This window comes from Tauraco erythrolophus, chromosome 1, assembly GCF_009769465.1.
Source record: "Tauraco erythrolophus isolate bTauEry1 chromosome 1, bTauEry1.pri, whole genome shotgun sequence".
Lineage (NCBI taxonomy): Eukaryota > Metazoa > Chordata > Aves > Musophagiformes > Musophagidae > Tauraco > Tauraco erythrolophus.
Window position 1 is genome coordinate 110,187,850 of NC_141465.1, and position 12,167 is coordinate 110,200,016.

At 35.2% G+C, this 12,167-nt stretch overlaps 1 protein-coding gene across 7 annotated transcripts in view; it reads right to left on the bottom strand.

Annotated features, from left to right (window-relative positions):
• The window catches only part of NBEA (neurobeachin), a 531,270-nt gene that overhangs the window by 260,398 nt on the left and 258,705 nt on the right, over positions 1-12,167 (bottom strand). For all 7 annotated transcript variants that reach the window (XM_086612868.1, XM_086612875.1, XM_086612851.1 and 4 more), the window contains one exon: positions 4,292-4,356. In XM_086612868.1, coding sequence (XP_086468994.1) covers positions 4,292-4,356 — 65 coding nt within the window. The remainder of the gene's footprint in view (positions 1-4,291; positions 4,357-12,167) is intronic.

Consider the following 12,167-nt stretch of genomic DNA (forward strand, 5'->3'; position numbering starts at 1 on the left):
AACGTGTTCCAAAGGGACTTGCTCCATGATTTTCCAAAGGACAGAAGAAAAGGCGACCAGCTTATAGTTCTCTGGCTTTTCTGGACTATTTTGAAGATGAGCGCAACATTTGTCCTTCTCCAAGTATCTGCAACCAGCCTCAATTTCCTTGACCTTTCAGACATAACAGTGATCAGCCTTGCAAGGACTTTCACTACCATCGGATGTAACCCTGTCAGGTATTATGGACTTGTATGGGACAAGTCGTCTCAAGGAATCCTTGACTTAATCCTCGTCCACTGCAGGTAGTTCTCTTCCTTGAACACTTTCACTAAGAGAGAGGCTTGAGAAACCTTGGTGAAGACTGAGGCAAATAAGGCATTGAGCACCTCAGTCTTATCTGTCATTAAATCATCCGTCCCCTTCAACAACAAGCCATCTTTTCCTTAGTCAGCCTTTTGTTAGTAATGAACTGGTAGAAGCTCTTGTTGCCCTTGATATCTCTTCCAAGTCTCATTTCCAGTTGAGCGTTGGCCTTCCTCACAACATTCCTCACATGCTCAAGCAATGTTTCTAAATTCCTCCTTTCTAGCCTGCTTCTGCTAACATCTCCTGTGTACTCTCTTTTTGCACGAGAGCTCTACTATAATTTCCTTGGTTAGTCAAACCAGTCTCTTTATACATCTACTGTTTTGGCTGTTCTTGCACTTGGATGATGCTGTACTTAAAGGCCTGCCACCTTTCCAGAGCTCCCTTGACCTCCAATCTGCCTCCTATGGGATCCTACCTATCAGTTTCCTGAATAAGATAAAATCTGCACTCATGAAGTCTGCTACTCCCCATCCTCACTTCCCTCAGGATCTTGAACTCCACTGTTTCATGGTAACTACAGCCAAAGACACCATTAATTACCACAACCAAAACCAATTCTTGCTTGCTAGTTTATAGCACATCCAGCTGTGTGTCACTCTTAGTTGGTTCATCCTGTCTCAAGAAGTCATCCCCAGCACACTCCAGGAATCTTGAGTGCATGCATCCCACCTTGTTGCACTTCCAGAGGATGTCAGGAAGGTTAAAGATCCCCATGAGAACTAGGGTTTTTGATCCAGATACTTCCTCAAACTGTTTAAAGAATGCGTCTTCCTTTCCCTCACCCTGAATGGGTGGTCTGTAACAAACTTTCACCACGATGTCACCCTTACTGGACTCTCTTCTCATCCTGTCCTGCAAGTTATTAACCACACTGTCATCCATCCCATTGAAGAGTTCTGAGCTGCTCCTTCACAGAGAAAGCAACACTCCCTTCCTTGCTTTCTCTGCCTATCTTTCCCAAGGAACTTTTATTTGTTTATTGCTGCACTTCTGTCATGCAGTGCAGGCTGTCCCACCAAATCTCATTCACTCCAGTGATGTCACAGTTTCGTGACTGAATGCGGAGTAATTTCTGCTGCCAGTTTCCCAAGCTATATGCATTTGTGCACATATTTACTTGAGGTGGGTGCTCCTATCTTATCTCTTGTTCTTGTCACCCTGCATCCTTTCCTTTTGAACTCATCCATCACCACCACTTAAATGTGGGTTGTAATCTCCCTCCCACATCACTCCTAAAGAACTCTTCATATTCCCTTTTACAGCCAACATTGCAGATGCATCCAGCTCCGAAATTAAGAAGCCTACTTAAGTGTATACTCTAATGTAAATCTCAAATCCTAATTAAGCCACTATCAGTGAAGCTCTTGACATGTGTGATACCCTTAACATCACATATTCATAGCATGAGACTGATTAAAAAGAAGCATAAAGATCATAACCAGGACGTCTCTAAATCTTTCAGGTATAATATAGACAGTGTTATTCTACACTTACAAATTAAATATCTTTGCATAAGTTTTCCTTGAAAGTATTAATTTAAATCTATAGTCAGATACTCTTGTTATAGTAAAAACTGTTATAACAGTCCCTATTTTTAGAAAGCTGTATCAGTGTTTGTACACCGAATTCTGCAAAAATGTGTCATTCAGACCTACCTAACAAAACATTGTATAAAACAAGAAAAAAACCAGAAACAAACACAGTAAATCAACTAATTTAAAATGAAAACGCAATTTATTAAAGCGACAGGAAGATAGATGTTATATTTTTCCAACTACAATCAAACTGAAATACTTTGTTTCAGAGCATTTCTAATAAAGTCAAAGATCAGTAAGGCACTCAAATTATTTAAAGCAGAAACAACAAAAGTTAGGTACTCAGAAAATCACCTTACATCATCCATATATTAAAACAGATAGACACCTAACTGAAGATATTAAAAACTATGATCCTCTGCATCATATCTAAACCTTTTCCTTCACGCGGAAAGAAAAATTTTTCTCAAAACTGTTGATTTATTACCCAGGTCTCTCAAAATATTACGCAAAAAGTCCTTCAAAATATTCTTAGTCTTCATTTTGCTTTTAATAATTTAAAATTCAATCATTATTGCACAGTGATTATATGCAATTTTACATCCCATTAACCCTGCTTTGTTTTAATTATAAAGATCCTTTGTTAGATTCCTTTAAATGATCCAGTTTATAATTTCAGGTTATCCTAGGGAGCACTTTAATTCGGCTGCACATTCATCAACTGTTTATGTCCTGTTAATTGTTGACAACTGCACAATTGCATTCTCCAGCTATGATTGATGAATTGCATTCACAAGTTTAGCTATTAAGCAGAATAAATATTTATAACAGTTTCCAGTTAAAGGATTGTTATCTTTATACCCAAAAGGGTAAATTAAAAATGGATGGGCTGATTGCAAAGAAGTAATGCACACGCACTTGGTCTGAAACACTTTTCTGAAAAAAAGTACATGGAGGAACATGTGTCTAAGGGCAGTTTGACAGACATTCCTTTGATTGGATTTCAGCAGCAGTTCTTAAACGCTACTTCATTTTGTAAAGTTATTGTTAAAGGGGAGTAGAGGGTCCACTGATATCTTAATACCTGAATGCTAAAAATATGCAGATGTAGAATTTGTTCAGAATGAGCATTTTATCAATAGTCAGCATGCAATAATATCTGAATCCACTTACTTGGATGAGAAAATAAAATCAAAATCTCATCAAAATGAGATTCTATATTACATTCCGAGAACATAAGCTTACTATAATTACTCGACCTATTACCATGTAATATTTATTGTACAATGTGCAATATATGACCTACTCAGGTTAGCCCTATTATGGTACAAATTCATATTGCTGCTTCTTAGCAAGAAGGATTTCCAATGAAAGGACTACATTTCCGACTGTTATATTGCAGTGTAACTTTTTCTGCATTCAGAGAATTTACACCAATCAAAAATTTGGTATAAAGCTACATGCTCCTGTTTTCCAGATACTAATGTTCCTACATTCCTATCTCTGATGTTTTCTAGTCTTCCTTTTAAATGAACGCATGATTTAACCACTGAAATATCAGCCAGACAAAAAATATCCTAGAATAAACAAAAGATTTGATACTTCACTATTGGTCTTGACATACTATTGGTGAAAAAAAGAAACAATACATAAAATGACAAAAATATCTTCAATAGGCATATTGCTTTTTTTTTTTTTTTTCAACTGCACATATCAAGACATCCAGATTCAAATGGATTTAATGTACTGGCCAATACAAGTCACACACATTACACAAGTAGCTCCATTTGTCTTTGACATTCCCCTACCAGGAAGGCCAAAGAGTTCCCCTTTGCTGCCCAGCTTGCTGCCTGGAAATACTGACAAACATTGCACAGAATAAAAGATATAAACAGACACAGCATTAGTATTACTTGAGGATTGATAATAAAATTTGCAAAAGCAAGGCAGCTCTTATAATGTCCTGTGTATTTTACAGGACTTAAATTGGTCCAGAAATTCTAGATAAAATAATTCCTCATGAACCGATAGTATAGAGGAGTGTATCTGTACACTGAATGCTGTGCTTCTAAAACAGATGGAGCAGCAGATGGGTTTACAGATTGGGCTCCCTGGTCTGTCTGGGTAAAACAACCTTGCTGCTCTGGAAAATGGTGGTTCAATTCTCAAATCAACCCAAACCTACATACAGTTCATGGGAGCTCTATTTTCTTCTGTCAATAAACAATATTTTCAGAATTTACATTTTCAAATTAAATATTTACTATATAAAGTATCTATACAATAAATCTTTTAATTAAAATGGCCTTTTCACAATCTTTTTGGAACAGATGGTGAGGAAGTATTATCACCCAATGGAATAAATACAGAATGACTACTTGTTCAAAAGCTTTAAAATTCATTACCTTCCTTCATTGATGAGCTCAATAAATGCAAGTCCTGCATTCTTCTGAATAGAATTCTGCCATTCCTAAGAAAGTAAAATATAACATGATCAAAATCCAAGGATTTTAAACCACATTTCTTAAGCTGACCCTGATGACTTCCTAAGGAGCTTGAATTTAGGTTGAACTTCATAATTCAATGTTGGTGGGATTTTTTGGTATTTCAAAGAAGAATGACCTGATCATTTTAAAACTTTAATTCACTCAGATTTTCAAATAAATTTTAGGTTGTCATGTTATCAGTTTCACCCTTTAGAAAGCTTTACTTTCCTTGTCTAGAAAACATGAAAACACATCTTGTTTCTCCAAATCATGCAGTTGCCCAAACAACCTATTAAGTGCAACAAAGTACGGCAGCAGTAGCTTCTTCATTTTGCTTCACTGTTACACCTTGTACATTTTATCACACAGGATACGCAATAATCTGTGTATTATCCATCTCTCTCTGAGTTCAATCTTTGTTTCTTCCTCATTTTAAGTGAAAGCTAAACCAGTTGCTAATAACCAACTGAGTTTTTAAAATTCTTTTACTATTAACATGGATTTCCAAGATAAAATTTTGAAACCAGTTTAAACCACTTAATAGATAATAAAAGATAACAAGTTTTACTTGGTATACCACTAAGTTAAAGTGAAAATTTTCAATGCATTACAAACAGCTTTTTGCCATACAACCCACTGCCTCTATCACATCAACAGACTTTTCATGCTTGAGATGAAAAAAGGTCAAGATATCTCTCTAGCAAGTAAAGATTACTTTCTTTTGGGATAATTCCTTCAAACTATTCTTTAAGAGTAATAAACATATCCTTTTCATCATACAAAAAAACATATCAAAGTACATTAATGGATTACAGTTCAGAGAGAAATTTTATAGTCTGAGACTTCATATTATAAACAAAAACAGGTAGACAGAGTTACAGTTACAGAACTATTCTGCTTTACATTTTCTTTTCTCCACTACCAAAAAATTAGGCAGAAATCTGCAATGCTCGTTTCCTGATATGGGCAAAAAAGATAGCTTTGCTCAGAGTAGGAAATTTTCTCAAAGCATAGTTGTGACTATACCATAACAAAGTGCAGTTGTGTCACTAATCAGCAAGGTGCTCCTTACTGATCTTATAAAAATTCACAGATTTTACCAAGTCATGCATCTTAAAAAAAAGCCCAACAACAATAATCAGGTACTCATGATAGGTTTTATAAGAGGCAAGCTACTAAAATATTCAAATAAAGAACATACTCTTAACCTATTACTGAGCAGGGAAGTCCTGATTAGGGAAGATGGAGTATCAGCACTAAAGCCTCTAGCTTGTGAGCTAGAAAACCATTGTGACAGGTCCTTTTTTTCAGTGCTGTTAATTTTTTTCTTTTCCAAATCCAGTAACTGAAGCAAGCCTAATGATCTAATTTTTTGAAGCAATTAAATCACCTTGGTATAGTACAAAGCCACTCTGAGAAACTAAGAAGGAAAGGATTCATTTGCCTAAGCACAGGCACCTAGTGCCATTTTAAGAAAAAATAGTCCGGGTTAGAGATAGTATTTGAAGTGTAGCTTTTTTTTTTTTTTTAATCAGAGCCTTTTACTGTACACTACAAAAATCCCTATTAGTATTTTCTTTTGAGATGCTTTTCTGCATCACAGCTACTATAATTCTAAGTCAGATGTTGAAAAGAGAGAAGATAACAAAAAAAAAAAAAAAAAGGCTTCCTAAAAGGCTTCATAGGAAAGCTAGAAGAAGGCATGCTAACTAAATTTTTAAAGAGAGACAGAGAGTTTAGCTGCATCTGCAAAAGACTGAGATATTGCAAATCTCTTGTCAGACCTTCCTGCTCAGTGCTAATGTCTCAAATACTGCAGGACATCCAAAATGGCTAACTAACTGGATTTTAGGTAAGGTATCTTAAGGTACCTAAAAACCAACTTGGTATTTATGTGGAAGCAAACAAATTTCTTCTTATATCTCCATAGGTGGAAAACGTCATCGATTTATCCAAAGTAATTATTCATGATAAAAATGTGTGAAACCTGCCCAGCTATCTACCAAAAACTATTGGAAAAGATAATGATGCAGAACTAGAAAGAAACCAGGATTAATGGTTCATGCATCGCTTCACTATGAACTCACTACTCCAAAGTTCACTACAAACTCCCAACCCTCCGTTAATCCACAAATAAGGGAATAATTTATACTGTCATAATTTCCTCTCAGTTTTAGGCATAATTTAACTTAACAGATTCATGATCCTGAGAGGCAACTGTACTTGCAAAGAGGTATCTGGTTTTCTTTCTTTTTTTTAGTTTCTTTTTAAAAGACCCAAACAATAAACTGAAATACTTAGAAATGCCAACATTACAGTTGCCTTGGCATTGGCTATTCAGATCACTGCATGCACTTTAAAAACTGGATTAATATGTGGAGTTACATGCTCAAAGAATGTGCAGCGATTTTGTTTACATTATCTTATATTCCATAGAAAATCTTTCTCACCCTCAAGATGCAAGAAGCAGAAAGACAAACACCAAATGTAATGGATACAGGGATGGTGGCTGGAAAATTTATGCTATAGGCAAGTAGAATCATAGCAGAGACACCTGGTTATTAGCAGCTAAGTGCTTGAATGATAACTACACTACATCTCAGTTGGTCTTGGTGTAGTTCATATCCTGAATCTTCTGGGCCTTAACACAAGAGCTGGGAGACTTTTCTGTGCCTCAAAAATGCTGATGCCAATTACATGCTGAAGTAACAGAAGACTTCAACAAAATTGTGTACCAGAGAATTTCTTCTATACAAGAAGGATGCGTTGATCTATTTAATTATTAATTTTATTCATGTTGAAAGAAATAAAAAAATTGTCCTCATACACAATAACTAAATATTATAACTTTAGACATTCAGTTCAATTACTGTTCACTATGGCTATGTTCTAAGTATTTTATATTATGCAAACTTCTATTGAAGACATCACAAATGTACTGAATGATTAGGATACTGGTAATTGTCACTCCCTTGCCCCCACCTAACTAGTCCTCTTCCTCTATTCTATCATTGCTTGAAAAGCCTCACTGCATCCAGAAAGCATCAGTACATGTTTCGTGACGGAAGATACAGACTGAATCCTATTATGAAACTGTCCATGCAGAGGAGGACAGGAGATGAATTAAACTGGGATGACAGTAAAAGGCTAAAACTTCTAAATAATCAACCATAACACAGCACAGATATAACTTGAAATTCAGGGTGGTTTTTTTTTCTTTCAAATCATGACATACATTTTCTTACTTTCTGATATTCTTATTTTTTTTACTTTTGAGTGTATTTTCCTAGTCTTATTTCCTTAGAATTCTCCAATCTCCAGTACATTAAAAAAAAAAAAAGAGTCTAGACAGTATTAACATATTTAGTAATGTGTTAAACTCATACCAGAAAATTTGCACTGGTGAAAAATAATAGTGAAGGAGCAAGAAAGGAACAACTAGGCTTAGCATGCTAAGAACTATTTTTAGTTTATATTATACTTCTTTACAAATCAATCTTTGCTTACAATAATTTTTAAGTTTTTATTCATGATGATTCGAAAATTTCTTTAAAAATATCTTGTGATAGTATTAAAAAATAAATAATAAATCCAACATAATATCTTTATAAACAAAAATAATAGTGAATCTCAGTTTTTGTAATACACATGAGAGCTCTCACTCTTCTGCAAAGTCTAAAATTGTTTCACAAATTACGAGTTTCTCAACAAACTGCTGTTACTGAATGAACAGATAACTGGTGTAGTCATCACCCTACAATTCTCCTTCCACTACAGGTGTCACTGTCTCAATCAGCTATAGTTTCTTTGGAAATCTCTCTTCTTCACATCTTAAACTAATCTGAGGATTTTTTTTTCTTTTTGTCATATTGAATATTTATTGAATTTTCTAGTCTAAGGTATTAATGACTCCGTTGATACCCCTATTCTGTGATCAATGTATTTTAATCATAACTTCTTGAGACAGACGAAATTCTATTATACTGATTCTCTGCTTTCTGGACCCTCAGATATGTTTGGAGAAAAGTCTTGTACAGAGCTGAACAGGTGCTACCTTTTATCAGGATAAGGAAGGGTAAATTTTATAAAAATGTGTTTGCAATTCACAACATGCATGTAATTTAGCTTGGGTTTGAACTCCATGTTGTGAAGTTACCTTCTAAAGTCACCAGTAACTTGCGTTACTCTACTTAAGAGGAAAGATTGAAGGAAATGTTTCTTTATGGCAGAAAATCAAAACCCAACTGATTTCACAATAAAGCCTCATAAATTTTTTGATCAGATTGCTCATAAATTTTCAAGAAGATTATACAGTTTTTAAGATCATAGGACTGTCCCTACCATTCCTAGAATAATTGAGTTAAAGATATTGGAGTCTTAAAATGTTCTGTTACTGTTTGGAATGAAAATCAGATCTAAGAACTCCAATTTTAGTGCCTCTATCCTTCTCTCACATTCACATGTATACTGCTGATAGATTACAAATAAAATGTATATTTGGTCTACTCTTTCAAGTAAATTTGGGATCAATTTTAGGATTTTATGACAGGTCACCCATTTTAAAAGCAACTATTTCCCACAATAAGGGAGTTGCAGAATGACTGGTGACATCCTTCTGGAAGACAAATCTGCAAATATTGAAACACACCAGGCTTCTGGCCAAATCAAAGAAAGGAAAATGTGAAACTTTCACATTATTTATGTGAATACGACTTTAAATATGCAGCAAAGGTAATAGTAAGTTTTGGATTTCCCTTTCACAAGACTAAAGCCTCACTTTTCCCTTCTTTTGTTGACTTGGAGTAATATGTTAATTTTTCGCTTTCTTGGAAACACACAGAGCCATTGCCCTTCTGATCATCTGTGGTAATTGCCCAATTTATCTTGGAAATGAATTCATGCATTCCCAAAGAAACATTTCATTGGTATCTTAGAATATAAAAAAAATAAATATCCACAATTGCAAAAACATTTACATTATCCAAACAACACTATGAAAATGGCCAAATTTCTTTATATGATACAATATTAACTTTAATCACTTTCTTCAATGTAGAAATTCTGCATATATTCTAATGCAGAAAGAAGATATGTGCTAGAAGATACACACATCTCCATAACTTCTAGAGCTTCCTTCCTGACTGGAAAAATAGTTCTTCATCTAACAGACCCTAAAATTATTATTAACAACATGTGTTGCTATGTATGGCTACTAATCCTAAAAGCCATTCCACTTTTACTCAATCAGTCTTTGATATTAGAGGTGGATAACTAATTTGAAGTCTTCTAAAACACACCATTAAAGAGAAGACTTTTTGATGAAGAGAAAACTCCTCCTCACATTGTCTCCATTATACATATAATGAAACGCCCCCAAACTATGGTATATTTATTAATAATAATGGTTGCCAAAAAAAGAGATTTTGCACCCTTTCTCAGCCCTTTAAGCAATACCAGCTGACTCTTTCTGACTTTCTCAGTGTTTTCCTCTGATCTAAGATCCTTCTCAATTGTATGCAACTTAATGAAGCTATGCAACTTGCCAGATTAGGATATGGGGAAAGTAATTCTCAGTTTTCTGATCCTGGCCATTTTGCCATGAATCTAGCAGAGGTTCACCGATGTGTAATAAATGTAGTCTTTGACATTTCTGCACAAAAATACTCTGACAAGGACAGGCAAGAGGATCAGAAGTTTCATGATGACTCTGTTGTAAGACATTGAAGAAGAGATTCTTCTTATTACTAAAGACAAAACACAGAAGTAGTTTTCTGAGTGTACAGGGATACTGAAAGGACATCTCACAGAATAATCAAGGAAGTAAAATTGCCCAACAAGTAGGAAAGAATACACTGAAGGCTTCCATTTGAAAGTTATGTTATCAGAAGCAGATGGTCAAGAGACGAAGACTGAGATTGGGCTGGAAAGCGTTTCACACATGGACAAGGAATTAATGCAAGAAAACTCTCTGACACCCGTTTAGCATAAAAAAACCAAAGAGATAATGCACAGTGACCATCTTTTGGAAAACTTCCAGAACTCTAAAAAGCAAGTGAAAAACACTGGGGGGTGGGGAGGGGCAGGACAGGATGGTACCAACAAGCCCTCCACAACAAACCATTTAATTTCTAGTGCAAAATAATATAAAAGAAAAAGCTTTCTACTTCCCGTGTAACTTGCACTGGAGTTCATATTTGGTTTTGGAAATTACACTAAGTGTGTATATCAATCTATTTGTGTATAGGCCATGTTCTGGATTATAAAAAGCCCCAAATCAACACCAGAACATAAGTATATGTTTAAGCTGTACTATACTTGATAATGGATAAGGACACAGCAGAAATGTTTCTCTCTTGCTAGACGTTTTTATAGACCAAATAGGATGACACTGTTAGAGAAACTACTCACTTCACCTACAAAGACTTTATTTAATGAACTTAAATTTAAGTCTGTGATAAAAAGTGAAGCTACAAACCCTCAATTTGCAGCTACATGACTGACACTTTTATACACCCTTGTAGTGTTTAGTCCAGTGTATGACAATCTGTGGGATTTTTTTGGTTGTAACTTATTTCTTTCCCATGCAATGCCCAAATTTATTTATTTTTTCTTGACTGCCACAGGGGCAGTCTTTCTTTCCTACAGCCTCAGCTATCCTCCCTGCCACTTGCCATGATCAGTAGTATAATCAGTTAAAAATTACTATTTTATCCAGAGCTACTTTTTATTTTCCTGCGACTGATTCTACCATTGCTTGTATTGGTGAAAGGGAGCTAGCAGGAATACGGAGCTAGGCATGGAGAAGATACAATACCTCTGCCAGTGCGATCTGGGCCAGAGAGAAGCCGAAGCTGAACATTAAAACTGCAGCCTAACAGTATGATTATATTAGATGCAGAGATCTGAATTTACAGCTTGTGGCCATGAAAACACCAGTGGTGTTTTCTCTCTTCTCCTTTGTTCTCCCAGATTTCCAATCCTGAATTGTTCTCTTTGATTAGGTCTGGTGGTTTTTGAACTAGGGTCTCAGCCAGCTTAACCCACTAAACCAGGAAACAAATGTCTGAACAGTTTTCAGATGTGTTTGCGTCTTATGAATATCAGAACTGGTACAATATCAGAACTGGTACAAAAGTGGTGTTAGCAGAGAAGAACCTGCAGGACAGAAGCAGTGTAGCAGATCCAGAGCTTTTTTAGGATGTTTTCAAGATATTCTGGAAAAATTAATTATTGAAATAACATGTTTCTGTACGTTTGCATGTATGTTTCTATATATCCTTCTCTTCTACATCAAATTTTAGTTCAGACTTTTGCAGTAATATGATATGCCGCATTGTCTCCTCCTAGTTGTATTGGTACAAATACAGGGACAGTAGATAATCAGGGCAAATGGGAAAATATGGCCAAAGGTAAAACATCCAACTTATTTAATAATTAGGAAAAAAAGATTTAAAAATTACACCTCTATAAAAATTTGCATTGATTTCATTCAACCAACATTAATTTCACCATTGAAGTGATATTAGACTTAATTTCCTAAGCAGATTAAATTCCAGGTTCATGGTTCTTTAGATTTAAGAGAAGTCGTCACTATTTAACTTCTCTTCAGCCTTCCTATCACCACAGCTGGTGTCAAAAAGACAAATAGCAAACGCTTCTGTTAGTGTACTACTATCACAATTACTCTGAAAGACCTACCACTTACCAAACAAAAATTAAGGAGTATGAGAACTCGAGGAATATCTTTGGAGGGAATAAATAAGGACCAATAAGCCTAATTAAACTTGAACCTAAT